The sequence below is a fragment of the Echiichthys vipera genome (genome assembly GCF_963691815.1).
Source record: "Echiichthys vipera genome assembly, chromosome: 15".
NCBI classification, from domain to species: Eukaryota; Metazoa; Chordata; class Actinopteri; order Perciformes; family Trachinidae; genus Echiichthys; species Echiichthys vipera.
The window spans coordinates 14,517,526-14,543,899 of record NC_139840.1 but is presented as its reverse complement, the minus strand read 5'-3'; the positions used below and the strand labels follow the sequence as shown (position 1 = coordinate 14,543,899).

General features: G+C 40.2%; 1 protein-coding gene across 4 annotated transcripts; it reads left to right on the top strand.

The window, feature by feature from the left end:
• The first annotated feature begins 519 nt into the window (after positions 1 to 519).
• LOC310958291 (5'-AMP-activated protein kinase subunit gamma-1-like) lies at positions 520 to 26,374 on the top strand. Of its 4 annotated transcripts, none has more exons than XR_014593533.1 (16): positions 520 to 739; positions 2,582 to 2,647; positions 4,349 to 4,604; positions 13,826 to 14,052; positions 16,108 to 16,159; positions 17,331 to 17,437; positions 18,649 to 18,730; positions 19,728 to 19,786; positions 19,881 to 19,926; positions 20,038 to 20,092; positions 20,175 to 20,301; positions 20,759 to 20,924; positions 21,023 to 21,060; positions 21,179 to 21,325; positions 21,732 to 21,917; positions 24,811 to 26,374. XR_014593533.1 is itself a non-coding variant. In XM_083929172.1 (16 exons), the coding sequence occupies exons 1-16, from the start codon at positions 656 to 658 to the stop codon at positions 24,840 to 24,842; spliced, it is 1,638 nt and encodes a 545-aa protein (XP_083785298.1). In that variant the 5' UTR covers positions 520 to 655; the 3' UTR covers positions 24,843 to 26,374. The 4 variants fall into 4 exon arrangements, 2 of the variants coding, with proteins under 2 accessions (XP_083785298.1, XP_083785299.1); XM_083929172.1 differs by having other exon boundaries at positions 21,732 to 21,825; XR_014593534.1 differs by lacking the exons at positions 520 to 739; positions 2,582 to 2,647; positions 4,349 to 4,604 and adding an exon at positions 7,960 to 8,275.

Below are 26,374 nucleotides of genomic sequence, written 5' to 3'. Positions count from 1 at the left end.
TTCATTCTTTTATTCCAAACCAGCTCAAATCTGAGTCATACTGACATCTGTTGGTAAAGCATCTCCATACATGCCCCACTGCCTTGTGTTGTGGGGAAATTCGCTTCCCCTTCAAAAACATGTTTTCCTGGTTCTGTGTCGTCCGTTTTGCCCTATTTTAATACTTATTTTGCCATTGTAGGCTACAACAAGGGAATGTTTGAGTGAAGGGAATAAAAAGTAAACACAAACAATAAACACCCCTCATTTTAAAGTCATTGTAGGAAGGTTATTGGATTGTATCATTTTAAAAAAAAATGTTATAAACGGGGTTGTTTTACGAGGGCTGACCGAGTGATCCGGGTTTATTTTCTCTCTGACGTGAGGCCGTAAAAGCGTCGGGTGACACGTTCGTCGAGGGTGCAGACTGCGACATTACACTTGTAAACAGTCCGCGCTGGGAGTCATTTGAAGATGCGTGCTCTGCCTCTTCTGACACTGCCTAGCCTACTTCCTGGTGGATGAAGGCAGCGCCTCCGTGTTGGCGTAGTAAGCAGAGGGGGAGCAGCCGAATCGACGGTGGAGGCTGCTGTTGATGGTCCGCAGTCGCGACACAACACTTAATTGTTAGCACACTTCTTTTTTTTGTAATTTTTTTGCTCTTTTGAAGAAAAAAATGGGAAGCACGGTCATGGAGTCCAGCAAGGAGAGCTCAAAGAAAATGCCAAAGAAGAGGAGAAGTCTGCGGATTAACATGCCAGTGAGTCGGTGAAGTATCAACTAATTTGGCTTCTTACTGTGAATGTTCCCAAAAAAAAGAAAGAAAGAAAGGAAAACGGGCTTGTTGTTGCTGAGCTCGTGAAATCAGAACGGGAACTTTTAGCCATTGTTTTTGTTGCATCTCCGTTTGTGACTTGCACGCGACGTAGAAGCGCGTGCGTGGTTGACGGTCGTCTCTGTCTCTACTTCGCACTTCTTCTGTCTCATAACTGACTATTAATATACGGCGTTTCTTTTCTAAGACCATTTTAAGTGAACGTAACCGTTGCTAGAACTATTCGGCTGTTTGGAAATATATTCTGGACATTTTTCATTAGTATGTCCAACAGTAACTCTGTAAGGTCATGTCATTGTACTTAAATTCAATTTTATTTATAGTGCCAAATCATAACAAAAGTTATCTCAAGACACTTGTAGAGTAGGTCTAGACCACACTCTATAACTTACAACAGAGACCCAACAATTCCCCCATAAGCAGCAGCAAGTCACAATATTGTTAATAATAATAATAATAATAATAATAATAACATCTATATACAGTATTTATTGAGCAATCTTGTGCACACAGTTGCAAAACAAAAAACCTTCCTTTAACAGACAAGAACGTGGAGCAGACCCAGCTCTATGGCGGATTGCCATCTGTCTTGAATTGTTGCCAATTCCTCTGCTTTAGCATTAATATAGAGCTGTTATTTTTATTATCTATTAATGTGCAGAATATGTCCTCTATGCATGTAATAATTGCGAGGAAAGAGAAGTAATTATCAAGCAAAGGAAACATTTCAGAAGAACCCAACATGCTCCAAAACAGCAATGTCATGTTTCATTATCGTCACTATACTGAGGGCCTTTGTTTATTTAACTGCATTTCAGGCCCGGTTCACAGTTGCCTCTATTCATCGGTCTGGGCGGTTAATGTCTGGGCCGTACAAAGACCTGTGAAATGAATGATAATGGTGCAGACTTTAAAGCTTAAATGAACCTTCTGTTTATCAAGGTCAAACCATCTCCTGGATACTGTGAGCACACTCTGGTGACAACTCATTTGTTTAGTCTTGAAGCATAGATAACAGCCGTGTTACTGTAGCTCACAGGCATTTGTTGTTTTTTTTGGATGGCATCCATCAGATCCGCTTATTGCCTACTTTCCCAAATTAATTTTTTAATGGATTGGATACAATCTGTGTCTCTTGTTCGAGATTTCGTTCAGCAGTTTTCTTGTACTTTTTGTTGGAAAACGACGACATACATAAATGCAGCTGAGTGTGTTTTTTGAGTTTTCATGATGCATTCACCTGCAGCTGTATAGATTGGCTAAATCCCTTCCACAATAGGAAGTAAGCTTGTGAACACAACAGTGTTTTTGTGGCCAGTGCTCAAGTGCTGGATGTTGGAGCTGTCCACCACCATGAACTTCCCCAACCTCAACCTGGTGGAAACACTGATACAGTTGCGTAAGATATCGGAACAGGTTTGTATGGTCACCTAATTATGTAATAAAACTGGCTTTTTGCCGAGGAGCTCTAAAGTGGAATTTAAAACTCAGCCCTCTCTTGCTATGGGGAAGGTTATGAGTTGTTTTTGCAAGCAAAGGTTTCCGCGTTGACACAACATTTCTGCCTCTTACTGAATGGCATGTTAAACATTTCAATTCAAATGCATGAGAGAGAAGAACAATGTCCATTTTGTTAAACTGGCTAAAGCAACATGTAGTGGTTTAGGAAGCATTCATGTTACCTGTTATGACTTGCCTTTTTGTTTCTCTGTTGTATTTCCTGGAAATTATCTTTATCCTTGACACTCAGGTGTCTTTCACGTGCAGGACTTTGGTGCGTTTACTTCCCCACAAGTAGAGACGAGTGGATCAACCAAAAGTGGCGCTCTGGCGGTACGGACATTATTTTCCTGATTTTTGTGCCAATTGTTTGTTTTCCCAAGCATGCCTTTTTCCAGCACATTATTTATCTTTGTTTGGCTTTGAACACATTTAGACGAGGATTTGTAAGTGAAAAATGTTGCTCTCTCTCTCGCCATCTCTCCTATTCTGCCAACTCTCACAGGCTTACAGTAACAGTACACCCACTGTGTCCAGGCAGGATCACATACAGGAAATTGATTTTTAGTAAAAGAAAGCAGCCACTTCCTACTGTCTGTCTGCCCTCATTGATTGATTTGATTTGATTTAGATTTGATTTGCGTAATGCTGTGTTTTTAAACAGCTTATTTATATCCAGACCAAACCCTGATAGCTGTTCGCTTGACAAACTCTTGCACAATGACAGAGTGAGGGTTGTTGGCAAATAGAAAAGATGGGTGTGTTCTCTCGCTCCCTCAGATTTGTCACAGGATTGGTTTAAACAGAAATGTGTGAACAGAGTAGGGCCAGCCTCTAAGCAAATACCACTCTGACCCCTTGTTAAGTAGACCAGGCAAAACATTTTTTTCCTTTAGATTCGTTTTGTTATTATTATTATCAGTGCAGTGGTTCTTTTTGCACTACACCTCATGATGCATCAACTCTTTTGTTGAAGCTGGTTATTATGCACTTCTGTTGGATTTTATTGTTTTCTGTAATTACAACCTCCGAGCTGGAGATTGCTGCATAATGCTTCACTGTATCAGAGCCCACAAATGGTTAAAAGATTTGTTGTTGGCACATCCAGAGCAGACAGCAGTCAGTGGTGGGAGGAGGCGCTATCTGTCTCCAGCTAGATTGGCTGCCATGTCTCCTGTTTTGTTTTGGTATCTGCCCAGCGAAAAGAGGAGAATTCCTCAGTCTGGTTGCATGATATGGACCTTGCAAAGACAGACTTAGAAACAAAGAAAGTCATAATAAAAAATATGCTCACTGTTGTTTAACTAGGAGAAGTGCTGATTGTCTAATAGTGAACCTGAGGGTGCTGTAAGTGACTTGTATCAAACAAGAAGCCCTGTGAAAGCGTTACGTCTCAGTTAGAGCGCCATTTGTACAGTGTTTTACAAAATCCTTTCATTTGCTTAACATTGTGATGTAGCATGAATTGCAAAATGTGAATATGGCTTCCTGTTCAGCTCTAATGAAGTCTTTTTACAGCTGTGTGTGCAGACAGAATGAGATTTTTATGCTTAGGATTTGGTAGTTTTAGGTCAAAGGTTCTCCAGAATTCAAATCGATTATAAAACAAGTGTTACATGATGCATTAAAGAGCTCTGGTTAAAAAAGTCCAGAATCAATATGATTGTTTTTTCAGTAACATTTATAGTGTGAAAGAACAATTGCCTTATTGCACTTTGCACATCATATTCTCATACTGCTTCTTATGACCTGCCATTAAGTGTTACAGTAAACAAAACAGTGTTGCATGTGTTAAAAAAGAAGAAGTCACTAAAATATCAAGCTTCCACAAAAAGTGCAATCAGCAGCTGTCATTTCACAATAAATCTCCTTTCAATATTTGCTCACTCTTTGGTTTTGATCTTATCATGTGCACAGGTTTTTCACAGCTTTCATAGCTCTGCAGCCTCTCACTTCCTCACACACAACACTGAACATTAACCACACATTTACAAAAGTGCAGGAAAATAAAACTGCGTCTTTAATGTCTCTTAGGGAGGGCGTCAGATCCGTTCAGCCAGCCCCACCAAAGGAGTGTCTGCGAGAAGCCCAGCCAGCGCCTCTCTGCCATGTCCTCAGTCTGCTCCAGTACAATTGAGGAACTCAGGTTCCCCCAAAACTATCTTCCCCTATCCCTCCCATCAGGACTCCCCGCCCAAGTCTCCCCGCCGCCTAAGCTTCAGTGGTATCTTCCGCTCCTCATCCAGCTCCACACCTGCAAGCATCAAAATCTTCTCTAGAACCAGGAGAGGTGAGTCGAAAATCTCACGTTTCTCTGACCATTCATGGTGAACACGCTGACTGTTGGAACATCATTTGGTGGATCGACTACCTAAATGTATTTTGATAGTTCTATAAATGTGAAATGTATAGCACTGATCAATATTAAGGGTGGAAGACACAATAGATGAAACTATGTCATCGCAAAGATTATGTGGGTTTCCTGCTGTATGTACGAGATAAAGCCACACACAGGAACGTGTTTCTATCTGATTGAGTTCAGGAGTTCAGACGCAGCTTGTGACAGAACTGACATCAAAACATGTCATGCAGCATTTTTTTTCATTTACACTCATTGAACACCATTGTGCCAGCAAGGAAGTAAGTAGAGGCCTAGATTTCACTATGGTTTTAAAAAAAAATAAAAGGAAAAATCCACTGCTTTGTTTCGCAATTCCCTACCGGCCAGCATGGTCACAAGCCTGGTCAGACAGATGGGCGATTGCTTGAGGTGCAGATAGACGTTCCTTCATTATCTGTCATCCTGTTATTAACTTTCTCCGTAAAAGAAAATGGTTGGCTTTGTTTTTTTGTCAGAACCAAAGAGGAGTTGTTTTTTTTTCTCTCAATTCCTGGCATTGAGCAATGCATTTCAAAGCCAGTTTATTAGATTAAGTTACTGGTTTGGCATCCAACAGGTGGGAGACCAGCCATAGCACATTTTCTAAAATTGAAACCCATTAATGACATAATGGTAATACTGGTATGCCCTAAGAGGTGGAAATAAGACAGGCTAGGCAGAACAAGGCCATGTTTTATGAAGAACAGGCCTCCATGTATTTGCGTGGCTGATTATTATAAAACCCTGCCTGTTTCGCATGGAAACAGCCCTGCTGGAAGCCGCATCAAACGGCACAAAGATGAGTCATATGTTTTTGGCTCACACACCCATTCTTCTGTTTCCTCGCACAGGGTCAGTTTGGCAGTGGCTGGTGGAATAGCTGTGTTAGGGCCAGACCTCTAGAGTCAACATGCTCCATTTCCTCTGGAAATTGTTATTGATGGTAACCAATTTTAAACACACCAACCTTTCTCTTACTAAAGATGTTTCTTTAAATGAACAGGGGCCAATGCTAATGGCGATAAAGTATGCTAAATGAGTGTCATACAGCGACAGTGAGTGGGCACACCTTTTCTATTTTCATTAGTGGGATGTTTTTGTAGACACCCTACTTTCACCACAAGGGTGTGCTGAAGGCATAGTCTCGTCCTGATTTAGTTCTCACTGTTGATTGAGCTGTCAGTTTTATACATCTACAGTATTATTATTGTTATTATTATTATTATTATTATTATTATTATTATTATCATCACCAGTATTTTTGACCATTTTCAGAATTTGACATGTTCTTGAAAATCTTATGCAAATTATTCTGTATCATTTGCATAATATTTGATAAATGACTGTTTTCTCAGGTGCATATCAATCCATATTTGCTACAAATATGATCAGAATGCCTTCTCATTCCCTTCAGGTCCAATTACGCTTTTTTCCATCGCCTGGACATTGTCAGTCTCTCACTGCTGAAAGCTTCTGCGGTGCTTTCATACCCTTATCTGGAAGTGACCGGGCTCTCAGAAGCTCCTCGTACAACCATACCCCCTCTCCCTCACTTTCTCTGTTGCTACTGTGTGCTGTATGTGGTCAGTAAATAAAGGAACCGGGCAGTTTAGACTTTCCAAATTCACAAAACGCAGACCTTACATGGGCAGGATGATTTTATTTTGAGTGTGGACGCTTAGCTAGGGAAGAGCTTAACAAAGTGCACCATCAACCAGTATTTAAAATCCTTAATAGATCTTAAAATTAGCAACCTTACAAAATCTGGGAACAATCATTGACAATAAACTCACCTTTCAGACCAACACAGACTACAAAAAAGGCAAGGCAGCGGCTCTCCTTAGGAAACTGAAGAGTCACTGAGAGTGTTCTCACCTGTAACATGGTCTCCTGGTATGAGAACGTTTCAATTAGAATTGACTAACTCAGGGGGTTCACCAGGCCAGCAAGGCCATTGCAACTCGAGAACCTATAAAGCCAGTCCATTACCAAAAAAAAAACCCAGGTCTATGACCCTACCCAACCCTTTCAGTTATCATTCCAGCTGTTACCAGATGGCATGAGACTCAAGGTCCCACCAGCCAGAAAAAGGGTCCAAGAGGTCATTTGTGCCCTCTGTGGCCATCCTAAACACAACAGAGATATATTTAAATAACCCAGACAATAAAGTTTTCTTATCTTGTATTTTTTTTAATCTTTGATACAAACTGAAGTGAATCATTTTTAGTATTATAGTAATTATTTGAGTACCACAGGATGTTTGAAGTGACCTCGGTCGTATTAGCCATTGACCCACTGAGCAGAGTGGAACACTTGCATAACAAGTTAATTGAGATCTGTACTGGAAACACTGTAGCTAATGTGGGCAGCAGATACTGAGTGGGCCATCTGTCATGGGTAGGGTAGGTTAGTGGTATTGAATGGAGCCTTTCTGATCAGCTGACAGTACATGGGATGTCCCTTTGCTGTTACTGGGTGGGAGGGGGGTCTCAGCAGTCTTAAAAGTCAGGCCCCTAAATGTTACAGACAACCGACTGTACAAATGACAGAGCTGCAGGACTCCCAGCTCAAAAACGCAACCTTTACCATTTATGTCTTTATTTGTAGTTTTTAAATTAGGAAATGCTGAGGTTGTGTGCTCCTGAATGTTACATTGTTTGAAGGTCAAGACAGAGTGAGACAGATGTGCCTGTGCTTACTTTCCTCTGTTGAAAGAGGGAGAGCAGTGGAAGGGGGCGGGGAGATGTGCAGCCTGAGCCAATCGCTGGTGAGTCCTACATGGACTGGCCTCCTTTTACAAGGCTGCTGACATGCGTGCTATAATAAAGAGACGCCACCCACAGCTGCACCTGACAATTCACAGCACTGACACGGCTGAGAGGGGGAAAAGGCGCTACAGTCCTGGTGGTTATTTGCATCACTTGAGAGAAGGACATTTCTCAGCTGAAGCTGTGTGGAAATTAAAGCTTTCATACTCTCCATGCCTTTTCCATCATACGTTTGAGCTCACACAGTGCACGGCTTGCTCTGGCTCTGTGCTCCGTGGCCCTGGAAGACTTTCTTATTCGCCTGGATATGCGAGCTCTGCCTATATTTTTGACTTGCCGATTTTCTGTTTGTAACTAGCACTGCTTACTACGTGGAAAAGTTGAATGCTCTAAATCATGGAGTAGCCAAAATTACATTTTCTCCTGCAGAAGAATCCAGAGGACCATATTATATATTTTTCATCTATCAATCGAAGACCAGTTTCCTCCTATCAATACGAGGGACCGTCTCTCTCGTAAAGACTAAACAGCTTTTAGAGACTAATCGTTCTCCAGCTCTGGTGACAGTTGGACATACTTTTCAACTTATTTCTGAACAACTCTCTTCATCTAGAAAATGGAGTGACTCTCACTTGGGTTTTGAGCCAAATTTGCACCCCTACCGTGATGCAGATGGTCATGGTCAAATTTAGTTTTGAACCCACAACCCACTGCGTCTCATGAAGAGGTTTGGCAGTCTGAGGAGGAGCAAGAAACGGAAGGAGCAAGACGGGCTAGGAGGGCGGCATCAGTCTGAGTCGTCATGTCTGTCTGGTAATTTTGGATTCAGATACTTTGTTTCAAGTCAATCTATACTTTAATGTAGTGCTACAACACCTTTTAAAGGACATTAAATGTTTCAGAATCATGTATTATAAAACGCAGTAGTCCTGCATATATATTCTAAAGATTGAACATTGAGTTTTTTGTCCTTTTGGAAAAAGTCGTGAGGAGAAAGCACTTACTTTTATTTTGGTATGAATCTGTTCTTGGCCTATGTATATAGGTGGTGAATGCTGTTTGTTGTGGTGTTAGGTTCTCCATATAGTTTAGGTGCTGATTACAGGATCTCTGGTCTCTGGTATTCCAAATGCATGCATCCACACAAAGTGACAGAGACCAAAGTGGTAAAGCTATGTGTTAGGGGCTGACCTGGGGCAAGAGGTTAGCGACAGTATCACTTTGCTAAATGCTAAATACTGCATATACCGCATGGTTCTTTATGTATTGTACTTAATTTCATGTACTTAACTTAAATGTTGATGCAGTGACCGATGAGTGAAATCATTTTTATTTTGTAGTAACCATGTCATTATGGTTAAGTAATTTATAGCCACTCTGATACAGCGTCAGTTCATTATTTCTGTCCCATATCCCATGAGAGTCTCTTCAGAAAAGCTGTTCCATTTTGAAAGCTTTATTTAAATTTACAGTGAGCATTTTCACTGCAGGGTCAGAACATGCTAAGTTGATTTGTTTGTGTTTATCCTTATGTGTGGGGACTGTATCTTAGTTCATAATATTGCTTCAGGTTTTCATGAGGAAGTGCCATGAACAGTGACAGAAAATGGATGCCAGGCAAAAAACACGGATCACCATGCAGACTTAAGGCAGCTATCATAAAGTGTTAGCTCACAATGCTGCTGTGAAGCACTGGGAGACGCAGTGTGGCGTTCAAGTGGCAGTTTATCACAGACTTTACAGCTCCTGATTTAGAGCCAGTTTGACCTCGGTGGAGTAGATGAGAAGAGCAGAGTCCTGTCATCATGATATACATCCTAATGTGGCTTTCTGATGTGTAAGATCTACAGTTCATCATTAAGGCATTAAACGAGATGGTGGCACCTCAGTATAAACCACAAGTCCTTTGATCCAGTGCTGCTACACAACGGTGTTGCAACTATGTTGCTGCTTACATCGACAGGAGACGTTTTGGTAGTTGCCAATTGGAGCACGTTTGTCTGTTTCTCAGCAACATTTTGTATGTCAGTTTGAATTGTGACTGCGAATTTAAATGTTTTGCAAAGATGCAGTTTGCACACCTACTATGTGATAGTGAACCTGCCATCATTGAGGTTCTAAATAGGTATGTCCTTTTGTTGCAGAGAGTCTGTATTATTTTTTTAAACCGTTGAAGTCACTGGCTATACCACAATCCAGTTCTCACCAGTGTGCCCATTCACAGTTGTGATTCAGGCTGGCCAGAGAAGGCTGTAGCTCCATGGTCAATAGGCCTGCAGCCACCTCACTGCTGCTCTGACGTCAACCAAGAGGATCACGTTGCTTCCAGATTCTCCATAGACCCACTTGACTTAAACCGGCCTCTCAACTCCTCTGGGGGCACCAACTCTGAGAGGATCTGCTTTTATGGGTGTTATGTTAACACACTGCAGTAAATTGCAAAATAACAACCAAGTGTGAGTAGCTTCTGCTAATCTACTACCCTCCAAGAACCTAAGGTTGTCACAAATCCAGAATTTTAACACTAGCATAACAAAACTCTTTTGATACCGCAACAAATGGAAAGAAAAATCTCTGGCACACAAAATAAGTTACCTTTTTTCTCCTTTTTAAGTCACTGAACAAAAACCAGCACACAGTTGATTGTCTTCATGTTGTTTTATCTGTGCAGCCTGAGGTTAAAAACCGAAGGTTTTTACATCTTTGGTACTTTTGATTGAATTGAAGACATTAGACATTATTTATTTAAAAATATACCATATAAAAACAACAACAAAATAACCAATAATAAAAGCAAAATCTAAGCAACATAAATGTTATGTTTGAAAAGGGAGTAGGAAGAAGCACTGTGCTTGTCTAGTCCTACCCCTATTGAATGTGGATATTGTATCATTTTAAAACATGTGGTATTGAAAAATATTTATGTATTGATAACTTTTGATAAATAAGTACCTACAGATGAATTTGCTGTGAGGCGACCAGTTGAATCATTTGACCAATCGTTTTCATCTCTAAATAGTTGTGTAATTAACTGATTTGGAAATCAATTTATTGTTAGGCTATGGCGACAAAAACCTTGTAAATCAGATCATTAAGTGTTTTTATGTCGGTAAAGTTAGATGGACTGGACTGCGTACAGCAAGGCTTCTGTTTCCTGTTTTATGTGTACTGTCTAGCTGCCCCCTATTAACCAGGCTGAGGAGAGGGCTCCCAGCCCCGCTGTTATCTCCTCCTGTGGAATGCGCCACAACAGCGTGGCTAAAATAAGAAGGCTACACTGCGGAAGTAGGGCACGCCAAAAAGGGCTGGTGCATGCCAACTAAATGTCAAGAGATAGTGTGGAGTGTGCTTGGACAGAAACACAGAGCTTAACTTATCAAAAATGTCTCCTCACTTTTTACAATTCTCTAGTTCAAGATTATATTTAGATAGCAGGAAAAGTCACAGGTGCCATGCTGATCACAATATGGTTGCTTCTGCCCTGAGTCATTTAAGACTATACTATACAAGTTGGTAACCTTTGAATGTTGATCCTCAATACTATATTTCTCTGTCATATGTTCAAATTACATTAGTCTAGCCACTGGTTGAATCCTCGTGACATTAACATGCTCTTAGCTTTACTGTCACACCAATTTTGGATATGTAGGCGTGTTAAAAGTCAACTGGAAGTCGCATGGTGATTGCTAATGTGAACCATTTTTGGTCCTCACCCATGTCACTCATTGTCTGTCCTCAGAAATATGTAGGCTAGTGGAAGCGGGGCAGCACAAGTGTCGCATGTCGCCCTGCGTAAGATCGTGATGTGTGATAGGAAAGAGCATGTGAGGGCTGTCATGTGACTCACACCCTCAACCTGACACTGGCGCGGCAGGATCTGCAGCATCAGAGACAGCTGACTGCTACATTGTAGTTTGATGCAGCTGCTGATGTTGTAATCGGCCTAGTTATGGTGGAGGGATGCCAGGAACAGGAAAAAGACATGCTGCATGATTCATTTTGTTTCTTTTTCCAATATCGTTACATTATTGATCGCTTTTTAGAGCATTCATTGAGATGAATCTAGCTTTGGAGTGCCATTAAGGGATCACAGTGACGCAGATGCCAATTTATTTTAGTGTTTTTGAGGAATATGCTGCAGGAATAATGATATTTTAGATTTAGAAGTTAAATATAATCAGTTATGTCACTAATACATTTTCAAAAAGTTTAAAAGGGGATATTACATTTGCATTAAAAAAGTAAAGTAAAACTAAGTGTGAAAATAAATATCAGCCTCATAATGATAGGTGGATTTTAAACAAAACTTTGCACAATTATGTTTGCTATTGTGTGCTATTCCATTTTGTTATTCATGTTTTTTAAGAGGGTTTTTAGCCTTTCCTTTACTGGCCACATTTTATTGTGAAGACATAGAGCCAATTTGTCAAACTAAAAGTTTTCGAGTTGTCTGGTCCAGCTCCTTTAATAAATCTTTTTATTATGTTTTTATTTTATCGTAATTTTATTGGATTGTGTTTTTACTTTGGCTGTTGTGAAGCACTTTGTAACTTTGTTTTGAAAGGTGCTATACAAATAAAGTGTATAGCTAGCAAAAAGAGTGTCTCTAATTTACAGTGTGGATGAAAACAAACTTTAAAACACAAAAAAGACAGACGTGGCTGACTAGTGACTTGGATGGATCAACTAACAATTAAAGTGAACACACAGGTGTTTCCACTTATGCCTAATGAGACTCCTGCTCAGAGGTGTATTTTAGAAAGCAGGATTAGTGAAAACAAGTTTGTCAACCCTGAGATGAGGTAAAAAATGGGTTTTCAGTTCCAGAAAGAGTAATAATTTAAATTGTGTGCTCAGAATGGCTGTATATGTCAGTGACTGTTTGAAGTTACTACATTTGTTGAAGCAAATGGTGTAAAGACACTGAATGCTGTTGAACCGAGATCCAAATAGGTGTCTTACACTTTATTTTAACCTCAATGCCTTTTTAAGTGCAACTCTTTAAACACAGTATTACTGGATCAGACTGAGCTTACAATCTTGTCTCTATCTCTATGTGCTTTTAATTCTTCATTTTCAGTTGCTGATTCCTCTGTTTTGTCAGATTAAAGCTGAACAAATATTTTTAAAAATGTAATGTAGGCTTTGACCCAGTACACGGTCATTCCACCACTCTATCATCCATAAAGGAAAGTCTAATAAAAGATGATTTAAAACTTTGTGTTAACTTATTGACAATTCCACACTCTGTAAAGATACATTTACACAGCTTGCATATACCGTACATGCCTTAACATCTCTCCTCCACTGGATTAAAATGGAGGCTCTGCCTTTTAGTTCCCTGTTGCCATGGTGAATCGTAGTAGCGGACCTTCATGGATGAGAGGGCTAGGCAATAAGTCTATATGATAATTTATCGTTTGTCAGTGGAATCGCATCGTTTGTCAGTGGAATCGCATCGTGATAAAATCATATATAGTCAACATATCTAAATTGATAATAACAAGCACATACTTACTCCAATCTGATATCTAAATCTGAAATATTTTCAGCATATATTTTGCTCTAATGTTCTTGTAATAAAATAAGAAAATACTTTATTTGTTCCGTATTAAATTCACACAGTGCCCTATGCAAAAATAGGCTTTACAAAAAGGTGACTTCATAGAGACTATTGATTTATTTATTGAATTGCCGGCTATATCCTGATATATCCTGTTATCAAGATATAAAATTACCTATATCGGGATAATAGATTATCATATCGTCAGCCCTAATTGTTGACATATTTAAATAATGTTGTTGGTTTGTTTTTTTTGTTGTTTTTTTTACAGTAAATCTTCATGAACTTATTAAAAGTGTATCATTTATGTATTGGATAACAAAAAAGGAATATAGGGATCTATCACTCGTCAAGAAAAGACAGTTTAACATGGAGGTTTCTAAACTTTTAATTTACAATGTGTGGATAAAATCACACACTCCTTACAAAACAGTATAGCCCCACATTAAAAAGTGGTGGTATAAATGTTTGAAACTTATTGAAGCTTACACATGCTGCCAATTGTTATTTAAGTTAAAAAAAATTGGTTTACCTGATGCATCCCGTTCTGTCAGTGACTGGGCTGAGACTATCTCTTTTATCTGTGCTGTTTCTCAGTACCCAGGACTCTCTCATTCCCGGATCAGATATGCATTCCGTCTCTGTTATAACATGTGACAGCATTGATGATATCTGTTGTAGCACCTCAGTCTTAATCCGCATGGCGTTTCAGTATCACTGAAAACGAAGTACGGACTGACATTGAGGGGGACAGGAGTTAAGTTGTGATATCTACTGTGGACCTTTTTATCTCTCTGCAGCCTCTGGACTCTCCACACCACCTACCACCCCAACCCAGGCTTCCAGCCAACCTGTGTTCACCCAGGAGGCCCAGCCGAGCGGGCCCAGCCCTGAACGGCGGGATGTGATCTCCCGATCCCGCTCAATCTCCTCACCTCTGGACACAGGACAACGCCTCAGCCTTCCCTCTGCAAAACCCCCGATCCCTTCCTCAAGCCCTGTGCCATCTTACTCTACCTCGCCACAAGTTAGTCCCACTACAAAAGTGTAACTCACCTTAAAACACCAATCAGTCAGCAATATTAGATTATTAACATACATTTATTGTGTAGAGTTCTTTATGTTACAGAGAGAATTCACATCACAAACTATTTTAACCATTCACCTCCAGTTTTTCTGAGTTAACAGGTAATGACCACAAGCATATGCATTTGAATTTCTAAAATAGGTGAAATATTTCTTGCTTTTACTCAGAAATAAGACTGAATATGTGACTTAATGTGCAGGTGAAATGCTGCAACTCTGCACCTTAATGTCAGTTATACTGAGTCATATTTTCTGAAGGTACTGATGAATAGCATGTGGATCACAAGATGTTGGTACTGAAAACCATTTTTCAACAACAACATAACAGTCCATCCATGAGTCATGTGCCACTGTACTCAACATCATAGGGTTTACTGGGGACAGCGGTGAAAAGAAGGCATGGATGACGCAAATCTCTTTAATTCAAGCTTTGACACTGGAGCATGCTGTGTGTCAACAGGCTTCTGTTTGCTCTGAGGATATTGTCTCTGCATTGAAGTCATATCTCAAACAGCATTAGATGTTGACTGAGCCAAGGTTTTCTCACAAGTGTGCACATTGTGGGTTTTATTTGGGATTCACAACCGTGAGTCTGGATGTGATACCAAATTTACCACAGCCGGTGAGGAGTTATTTCTGTGCCCTGTTTAATGAATAATTATTGGAAAGTCTGTCTTGACCTGTCTGCTGGGAGGGATTGTGGATTCTAGTCAGAGATCAATATTTCATCACCAACATTGTATACTGTTGATATACACATCAAGGACCCTAGGACCCCTAGAGGACCCCCCCTCCATCATTGATAACTGGGACTCACAAAATAATCTTCTCTTTATTTTTTGCCAAATCCAATTTCAAAAGCAATTAATTGAATGGATTTGTGTATGCCTGCCTCCCTGGAGAGTTTGCTGTAATACCAATGCAGGCGGCGTGTCCTCTGCGATGCTGCAGGGCAAGATTTATGTGAGTGCAGGAGTAGGTTTTTGGCGAAAGAAGCGCTGTGTCACCATTGCAGCAGCGGTGGGCTGTCTAGCATCCCAGAGCAGGTATGCAGACTCCCTCACAGTGCTGCAGCAGCTTCCTGTGAATGTACTTGCAAATAAGGGACCAAGGGCAATCATGTATCAACAAACAACACTTTTTGAGTATGCAAATTTCATACCATGACACAGCACATTTCAGGCTGGGAACTCGCCTGTGTTGTGTGCAAGATGCAAATAGCACAATTTGCATGCCATTTTCAGAGTTGTTTCTGTAGAGATCAGCCGTGCTGCTGGTTTTGTCAGAAGAAATGAGCTCTTGAGGACGTGACAAGGCATCCCCAGCTTCTTGCTGCTAGGCAACGTAAGGGATTTCCTAATATGGTGAGGCACCCAGGTTGCTCTGCATGGAGGGGTGTGTCCACAGCGCGTGGAGCTTCCTGCTTTTTCTCCACGCTGTTTAAGTGAAAGGCTTTTTCCGTGGTGAGTGTTGTTTGCTAAATCATAACTAATAACAGAGAACTCATCTTATTTATTGTGGGGATGTTCATTCTCGCAGGTCTGTGTAGTGGATGTTTGGGCAGAGTGAGAGTGTGTGTGTGGAGACATTCTCCCTGCTGCAGCGAATGGATCAGGACTGTTCCACTCTGAGTTTCAAGGGGTGTTTGTTGTCTTATAATAATAATAATGTGCCGGTGAAGTTGCAGCCCTACAGCACACGGTTCATATCACGTTAAATGTGTATATTTAGCGGGTCCGGAGGAGCTTTATCTGTAATCGGTGAAACGATGGCGTCGCGCGGCGTTTGTGTGTCTGTGTGTGTGCGCGCGTGTGGTTGTTGTGGTGTTTTGCGCACCGCACTCGGTGTGATCACAGTCTGCTCGCGCTCCGGGGGAAAGTCGCTTCATCCTGCTGCTCACTCACAATTCCCTGCAAAGTTTTGTCGTGCACTGCCGTGTGTTGTCGTGAGGCTTTTCTGCGATCCTCACCGCACACTTGTGTTCCCCCTCTCATAGGTCTACGGTTTATTCGAAGGCATGCTGGAGAAACTTGAACTAGACGATGATGGTAAGTATTCCACTGCGATGTCTGCTGCTCTCCTTTTTTTTCTTTTTTTTTTACCACCGTCAACGCAGTGGGTGATGGATTGTAAAGGTGACCCCATAACATCATGGGCATCCCAGCTGTTTCTAAGCAAAAGAAGAGTCAGCTGTGCTTCAGATATTAGATCCGTACTCAGTCCGACCTACAGAGACCAAGCCATTCATCCGCTGTGAATTGTCACATATTGGAGGGATTTTCCTCTACCCTATAGGCGTCTGACTTTATCATAACAGACCCGTTTATCTAAATTAATGTTTTTAATGAGGGACGCTGGGGAGACTTGGCTACTTGCATTTCAAAGAGATATTCAACAGGCCTACTTTGTGCGTTGATTCAAGGTAACTTAAAGTTTATGTCTGGCAGCATGTGAGGCTGAAAATAACGATCAAAATACTTATTTGAAATATTCTTGTTTGGGTAAAAATGAAATCTGTAAAACACAAAATAATGACAAATGGCCACCACAAGTACTCAGAGATATATTTTAAAATTGCTCATTTGTCTGACCAGCAATTAGTTTCTCAGTTTACAATGATATACACTTTACATATGAGGAGCTGGAACAAGCACATTTTTTGTTTTCGTATATTATAAAATAGTTAAGTATTCATTTAATTTCAACAGTTACTAAATGACAGTAGTTATCTTCACTGACGATTAATCTCTCGACTATTTTCTCGATTATTCGATAAGTTGTTTGGTCTATAAAATGGTGGAAAATGTGTCTCCTAAAGTCCAAGATAACGTCCTTAAATATCTTGTTTTATCTCTCACCTAAAAATATTCCATTTAGTGTCATAGAGGAGGAAAGAAAAGAGAAAATATTCACAATTAAGAAGCTAGAACTATTAATTGATTATCAAAATAATTGATGTTTATGTTGAAAACTAAACAATACTCTAATTTTCAAACTGCATTACCAGTGAAGTTCCTACAGTACTTTGCTGTCTGTGTTTTTCCACGGTTTCTGTGCTTGTTGGTGCTTAAAGTAGATCTTTATTATCAGTAAAGTGGCTTTAAGTGGTCCAGATCCATAATGGCTGTTTAGGCTCTCAGTGTGTTTTGTTTCCAGGCTCTCATTATATATTCCCTGTGAGATTTCTCCCTACTCTAAAACTGCTTTTTGTTCTTACAGCTACTGAACCTGAGAGTGATATTTACATGCGCTTCATGAAATCCCACAAGTGCTACGACATCGTCCCCACAAGCTCGAAGCTGGTTGTGTTCGACACCGCCCTCCAAGTTAGTATTGTGACAAATGTATTTTACCTGAAGACTAACCTTTATGTGATATTGAGGTTTGCTTGTCTTGAGAACTGAAAGTGACATTCAGTGGAAGTTAATGTTCAGTAAAATAAGCCTTCAGAGCAGTTTCAAGGATATGGTTGATGGATTTGTCATAAATCTGTTAAACAGTAACCCTTGGTTTCTTTGATGTGTAGCTCTTCAACCACTAAATCCACTAAAGCTCAGAGTTGAGAGAAACAGAAACATTTAAATAGAACATACTTCACACAATACATCACAACTACTCACAAGAATGTGACAGAAACAAAAAGTCATCAGATGATTTTCTTTTCTTCGCTAAATACTCTAAGAGCGCACTCACACTGTCCGCACCGCGCCCTGGGCTTTAGGGTACTTGTCCCCCCTCCCTCTCCCCCCGCGCCCCATGCCCGTTTGTACTCACACTGCCTGGGCCTCGCGCAAATGCTTCTTGCTGTTCATACGTCATCACGCCGTAACACGTCACACGCATTGATTGACGTCATCGCGATGCGTCTCTTTGTTTACAAATCTTTCCATAGACCTCAGAGTTTCTGTGCGTCTTTTCCGACTGTTCATCCGACCAAATCTGCAGTAAACACTCCACCTCCGCATCACACCAACGTGAACCTTTCGCCGCCATTGTTGTTGTTGTTAAATGTCCACGCATGGTCCGTCCTTCTATTTTCTATGTCCGAACAGGCGCACATAAATTACGTCAGAACCGTCGTAGGCCTTGTGCTCGTGCTTGTACATGTGCAAACGCGCTTTACAAAAGCCCACCTCTCTCAGACGGGCCGGTTGCACTCACACTGGTCAAACGCACTAGGCGTGGCCCAAAAAACCTGTTTTGGCCCGGTGCGGAAGGACAGTGTGAGTGCGCCCTAAGTCTATAAACACTTAAGAAAATGGTAAAGAATTTCCATCATGACTTGAAATGTCTTGTTTCGTCTGACCAACACTCAAAAACCTAACAATATTGAATTTAAAATCATGTAGATATCACAAAAGCAGCTTTTTGCTTCAATTAACAGCTGAATTGATTGATCATCGGAATTGGTGTCGCTATTTTCCATCGATCAACAAATAAATTAAGTGTGTCAGCCCCAGAAAAGATAATCACATATTGTTTTGAAGTATTGTGTATAATTTAATTGTGTTTTTTAATCTCAAATGTTGCTCGACAGGTAAAGAAAGCGTTCTTTGCCTTGGTAGCCAACGGCGTGCGAGCTGCTCCACTATGGGACACAGAGAAGCAAAGCTTTGTGGGTAAGAACCCCAAAACACATTAAGTAACTTCACAGCCTTTTTTTTTATGTCTGCTCTTTATATATAGTGTACTGTGTCCTGAGATAACTTTTGTTATGATTTGGCACTATAAATAAAATTGAATTGAATTGAAATTGAATAGTGTATAATGATGATTTAAAGAATCTTGGCTGTTTTCGTGGTTTGTTTCTGATATTTGTTGCTGATCAGCTCTAAGTTAGACATGTTTTACATTGAATTTGAAGTTTTAAAAAGTTGTTCATCATCGTAAATACTTACAAGCATTTGGACCCAATAAGAGGAAGAAAGTCTTCCAAGCTTTCAGTCAAATACCATCTGCAAAGAAAAGGTGGAGCATCTACTGTAAATGTGAAGTTTGCAAGAGAGAAGATGTTCAGATGCCTTCATTCTTCTCACTTGCTCTACAGATTTGACTCTAGCATCTTTTAATGAGACTTAAATGTGCAGTCTACACATTTTTAATCCAAGGTTTAGCTTTAGAAAAAAGACAAACTTGCTCATTTTTCTGTCATAATGTCTCTTGCTGTGCTGGTATGACATAAATGAACACAGAGGGCAGACATTATGTATTAAGGCTGCTGGTCATGTCGCGTGAAGTGCGATGCTACATTGAGCAGAAGTTATTAGAGCTGTCATAAACCATTAAACACAGCAGTGGCTCTGTACAAGAAAATCCCAGCAGTCTTAAAAGATAAACCTTCTGTTCATAAGAGAGTCAAAAGCCAAACCAGCTGTGAATCGGCTCCACTGTTTTGTTTGTTTTCCTGCGTAGAGTTTATTGCAAGTCAGCCTGTGATGAATAATGAATGCCAAGTCAGCGTGAGGATAAAGGGAGGGGGGAGCAGCGATGTGTTGTTTGAACCAAGCCCTTGTAAGCGGTGTCTCTTCTACCCAATCGCACCGGGCCTGCAGGAATGACTCTGCACTGTATGTTGTTTGCAGATTCAGTGTGTTTTAATGGCTCTTTTCATTTCAGGAATGCTGACAATCACAGATTTCATCATCATACTACACAGATACTATAAGTCACCATTGGTGGGTCCACTTGACAGATTATGTTTGCATGAGATTTGCTTCTTGGTCCATTTGAAGATTTTTTTTTCTTAAAGATATATTTCTTACATTTCAGGTGCAAATATATGAATTAGAGGAACATAAGCTTGAGACGTGGAGAGGTAAGCATCATGATCATACTGTCATGTTTTTGTAGCATGCATAATGCAAGATTGTATCTCTGTTTTAAAGGCAGAATATAAAATAATTGAATATTTTATGTCTTGCTACAGAGGTTTACCTCCAAGCAACATTCAAACCTCTGGTCAACATATCACCTGACGCAAGGTATGTTGTCCGACTATGAATAATGAATCTTTGTTTGTATCTGGCCTACTTGTAACTGGTGGTTATGTTTGTTGTGTTGCAGCCTGTTTGATGCAGTCTACACCCTCATCAAAAATAAAATTCACCGTCTGCCTGTCATCGACCCCATCACAGGGAATGCACTTTATATACTTACACACAAGAGGATCCTCAAGTTCCTCCAGCTTTTTGTGAGTCCAACAGAATCACTGCCAGTCTGTCTGTGAATGAGTGTTAAGCCTGCACAGTGGTGTCAAACTGATCCAGTAAAGGGCCGTGTGGCTGCAGGTTTTCATTCCAACCAAGCAAGAACACACCTAACTCGACTTACTCAATCACCTGAACTGTCTTCACACAGTTGTTTTGTTGGACCAGGTGTGTTTTTGATTGGTTGGAATGAAAACCTGCAGCCAGACGGCCCTTTACTGGATAAGTTTGACACCCTTGATTTATATGATGGATAATTATGATTGTGTATGCTGGGAACTTTCTCGTCTTGTCCCCACTTCCATTTGTGCGCTGCCCTCTTGTGGTCAATGTTGACATCAATATAATATGCCATCACTTAAATTAAGTAGATGGAGAGTGATCACACTCAGCATATCACCTGCCTCATTGTATGTGTGTGTGTGTATTTGTGTTCTCCAGATGTGTGAAATGCCAAAGCCAGCTTTCATGAAGCAGACTCTTGGGGAGCTGGGCATTGGTTCGTACCACGACATCGCTTTCATCCACCCAAACACACCCATCATCAAAGCACTCAACATTTTTGTAGAGAGACGAGTGTCTGCCCTGCCTGTTGTGGATGAGTCGGGTAAGATCCCAAACTTCAGGGTTGACAGAGTAGCATAAGAATAATAATGATAATACTGCATTAACTCACTTGCTGGAGTTCTTTATGGTTTCTTACAGGGAAAGTTGTGGATATTTACTCCAAGTTTGATGTGATTGTAAGTTGACATTTCTACAATTTCTCTTTTGAAAAAAACAGCTTAAAGGCTTTACTGCTCTGTGATTTATTTTCTCACTTTCTACAATGCATTATTGTATGTATGTGTTTGTGTGTAGAACTTGGCTGCTGAAAAGACGTACAACAACCTGGACATTACAGTGACGCAGGCTCTGAAACATCGCTCCCAGTACTTTGAAGGAGTCATGAAGTGCCATAAAATGGAAACAATGGAGACCATTGTGGACAGAATAGTCAAAGCTGAAGTGAGATTTTAAAAACACAGACATATACACACATTTACACCGGAGATCAAAATTAGAGAACAAATTATTAATACTTGATTTATTCTGAAATATTGTTTTTTTTTTATTGTTCAGAATTAGATAGAATATCCGCTGTTGCTAAACCACTGCTGTATAACATGTTGTTTTAAATTACCAAGGCACTGCCACAAAAACCTTTTTTTTTTTTTAAAAAAGTGCGCAAAATTAGAGAACAGTAACTACAGTGTCAGAAAAGAAGATTTAAACTATGTTTTTTTAGGGCTATATGATTCAAACATGAATAGGAAGTGTAGAGGCCCTTGCTCTCCTGTGTAGTTACCCAGATTTTACCACAGGACTGATTTGAAGTTCATCTGTAATTGTGTGTGCTTGTGTTTTCTGCCAGGTGCATCGGTTGGTGGTGGTGGACGAGCGATCCAGCATCGAAGGCATCGTCTCCCTGTCAGACATCCTCCAGGCCCTGGTGCTCGGCCCTTCAGGTATAGATGCTCAGCACTGCTAGCCCCAACGCTCCCCCCCTCTCCCCGGACCCTGAGTTCTCTTCCCTACCCACCCTCTAACCCTGTCCCAGGTAGGAAACACACCTGTTTGGCTCCTGGCTGGTGTTCACGTGTAGCTGGCTGTAAGGAGGCATGGTGCCTGACATCCTGGCTGTCTTTCTGGTTGCAGCAGAGTTGTGTGGATATTTTTTTTTTGGGGGGGGGTGTAAAGAGGCTGCCATCGTGTGTCAGGACAAGAGACTTTACTGCTGCTTGTTCAAAAACAAATCCCATGTCTGCTCTCACCAGTACATTGAAATATATTCAATATATACCGGACGGCAAGTTGTTTTTCATTTTACAGCAGCTTCATAGTGTGAATAAAAGTTAGCAAATTGGTATATTGGGTCAGATGAGTTCATAGTTGCATCAAGTCAGTGAACACATCTATTGCCTGCACATGTAGCTCAAAGAAGTAAGCTTTTTTATTGTGCTCCAAGTTGGTTTAGATCATGTTCACACCAAGCATGTCCAGAGTGTATCATTGAAAATATGATGCTTTTATCTAAACAAGTATTCCTTTGTTGGACATATTGGAGTTTGCACCAAAGACCCTAATTGAGAGAAAAGCAGGAAATGTGGTGCCTTGTGTTGGGAATGAGAATGAAATTCAAAAAAACAGCTTTGAAGTTTAAATGATGTAAGGATGAGGACAAAACTGAACCAAACTTGATGTGAAACTGAGGTTGAATGTTTTTAATCAAGACCAGCTTCAGATCTGTGCTGATTCTCATAGCAAACTATTCATTTCTATATATTTATAACTTGAATATCAGAAACTCTAAACTACAGCAAAGAGCCCACTTACAACAAACAACATGACAAGGTCTCACCAGCTTGAGCTTGAGTAACATTTTCTAGAATTGGGTTTGTTGTCCTAAGACTGTCTGATGGGATGGGATGTTTTGCAAACTCTGTCCATGACACAAGATGAGTCCATTGTTCCTATATTTAAAACATGTGGTTCACGGTTACAATTATGCTTTTGCAAACAAAATGCAAAACTGCAACAAAGTTTTCCACAGTGATTTGAATCGCAAATATTGGGTTTGAATGTAAACAAAGGCACTGAGGCCGATGCTTTACGCATTATAAAGTCCTGCTCATTAATGTTTGGCTTTTAGTACATGTAATTACATTCTGCCAGTAGCAAACTCTACTTTGATGTGAACATGTTTGGTGTTGATATGCTTGAAAGCAGATGCCTGCGTAGTTTTAGTGATTTCAGTGTTGGAGGTTTCCGTGTGTCCAGGCTTTAACATCGTCAGATCAGTAAAGTGTTGTTGAGGAAACATGGCACACAAGCGTTAACTCTCCACTTTAAAGGATAGGTTCAGTGCTGTTCAACCCAGGCTTTATTGAACTTTTTATGTATATAGCACATTTAAAAATACAAGGAAATCTCAAGTCTCTCCACAGTAAAGGTAAAAACAATCATAGTGCAACTTTTAAACTGCTCTATTTACATAAAACTCATATGATTTTGAGATGAAGCATAAACATAAAGATTAGGAAAAAATGAATGAAAACGTTTAAAACCAAACGTGGAGACCCAAACATATGAGCCATATATTTGTTGTTTGTTTTTGTGAAACTAAGCAGTCAGCTGTAATTTCTCACTGGGTGTAAACACAGTCCAATCGGGCAGAAGTCCAGGGCTTCAAAAAGAATGAGTAATCTTGTTTTTGAAAACAGGAAGCTCAGTTTAGACAGACATGTCTACATGTTGATTTAATAACTCGTTTTTATAGCATTTCCATTTTAACAAACAAGTGCATAACGAAAACATAAGGCCAGAGACTTATGCACAGGTACAGTTGCACAAAGGTTTGAGCATTACTGCCAAAAAGTCCAAAAAGAAAAAAAGAGAGGGAAAACCACTTAATCAGTGTCCATTTCCTGAAGGTAGCAATCCCATTTCATCTGGCATCTTTCATCCCTGTATTTCTATAGACGGAGGGTGTAAGTCATCTTATCCAGCGCAGATGGTTGACCTTGCCCGTTTAAAAAAAGGTCCATAGTGGGACGCCTGCATTTGGTCATATTTTTTTTACTTGCAGCCATAAAAGTTTTCAGCGGGTAGATATCACTTTTACATAAACCTTCCCGAATAATTACGATATACAGAGAGAGAAATGACACATCCATACTGAAGCTCAGCATCCTTGATATTCAATGTCCCACTTTCTGCCAAACGGGCTGAATATGTGAACAGTACAAAATATGTGGACATGATCCACTTGTACTGATCCACACTCCCTCCAGCAAGAGTTTGGGACCCAGTGAATTTGTTGCTTGGGAGTTATAAAGAGCCAAATCAAATTCAGGTGCACTGCGTCTCCCAGATATGTAGCCACACCTCCTCAGGTATTTCCATCCTTGTCTCTTTTTACAGGCGCTGCCTTATATCATTTCTTGTTATTTAGAGATACTCTTATATAATTTGGTACTTTCGCCTTTTATATCTACAGCATCTATACATATGTGAGTCATGTTTCAGGGCTGAGACCTCTGATTTCTTTCAGAAAAAAATGTGCGTTTTTTAATTACCTATAGAAATCTAATCTTATCAGGTTCAAATGACTGGAAAGTTATCAAATTCCCAGTTAGCAATTCTGCAGAGGGCAGTAGTGCCTCGCTCTGTCCGTTGCCTGTGTGATCAAATCATGCTGGTATGAAGTGTGGATCATAAACTCGGCAATCTGTGATTGGAAAATTTCCTTTATACCTCTTTTCGCTCCCCTTAAACTGGCTGAGCAGTGTTAAAGAGTGAGGGTGTGATACTACACTGATGTATATTTCAAATTTGCCGCACCCTCAGATTTTCTGCTGAATATCTCCAAAAGTTTTTAAAAAGAAATAACAGTATTCCTGTTTATATATTGTGTCCCTGTAGTGTCCTTACTCTTTCTTCTTTCTCCCCAGACGCCTGTAAGGATGAGAACCTGACTGAGTGAGAGGGAGGACGCCTCAGCTGAAGTGGAGATGTGGTGGAAGTAAATAAGTCTAATAGTTGAGGTGGAGAGCGTGAGGCTGAGCCGGTCCCAGAGACGCCTGCAACTGATGCACTTGGAGGCTTGGAAACCAAAGAGCTAGACAGCTGAATGAAGTGGAGTTTCTGCACTGAGGATTGAGTTTCAGAGTGTTTTTTTAATTTTTTATTTAGTTAGTTTAAACACTGATCAGATACACACACACACACACACACACACACACACACACACACACACACACACACACACACACACACACACACACACACACACACACACACACACACACACACACACACACACACACACACACACACACACACACACACACACACACACACACACACACACACACACACACACACACAAGGCAGAGATGCATTATAGTCACTTGCCGGGGGGTAAGGTGGGAAAGTGGAGGCTGGTTCTGATGATTTAAGGCTTCAGTGTTTTGGGTTGCGTAGTTCCGATCATGCTGCTGTCATCAGTTGAGTTTTAGTCGCAATTTGCTGAGTGTCATAACCTCCAGGACCACTTCTCAGTATTTGGTTTAGAAAGGTGAACATTGACAGATGCAACTTAGTAGTAGCAAAACCACACTTCACCTACAATGTGGCTATTTTATGACCTTTGTCGTTAAGAAAAAAAGATTTGCCAATATAGACGGATTGATGCCCAATGTTTATTTGTGCATTCTGTTGCCCTGTCAGTGCAATTATTTGGATTTTTAAACGATTGGCAAATTCAACTTTCTGCTTGTAATCGAAAAAAATATTTTCCTTTTATCAGTTGCATTTTCTGTGATATTAAATCATATCAGAAGTGTCAAGAATGTCTGTTAGAGATAGATAGAATTCTAAAAACAAAATCCTAAAATACAATCAAAATCATTGTGGCACAAAAACAAATAGTGATCAGAGGCAAATACAACTGTACGTCAATAAGGATTCTATCAGCAGGGAGCTATGAGTGAGTACTCCTCGCTTATTTTACGTCAGTAGTCATTCAGCGTCATTTAGTGTCACTGCGACTTAAGGATGCATTTTTGTGATGTTATTACAAGACCGGAAACATGTCTTTTTAGATGTTTAAAATACTTTCCTTTTTTTTTTTACCTTTTACTTTCAGATGTTTTGACGACTCGGATAATCTATTACTCGTAAAACATGCAAAACAACTCTGTTATCTCAGCTGAAGCTCGACAGGACTCATCTCCATCTTTGACTGTAAATAGGATCGTTTTTGGGAAAACGTGTCACATAAAGCTTTATTTTTATGAATGTGTCTACATGTTTAAAGAGACTGCAGTTTTAATGTTATTTTTGTAAATATATTGTGGCAATATGTCCGGTTCAAAGAAACTTTGTATCTGATCAACATGTACTGTAAATGTGCAAGCATGAGAAACTACACTTCAGCAGTATGAATGTCCTTTGTTTTACTTTTTCTATTTTTCTGGCTGCACAAAAATAAATGGACACTGAATGTACTTTAAA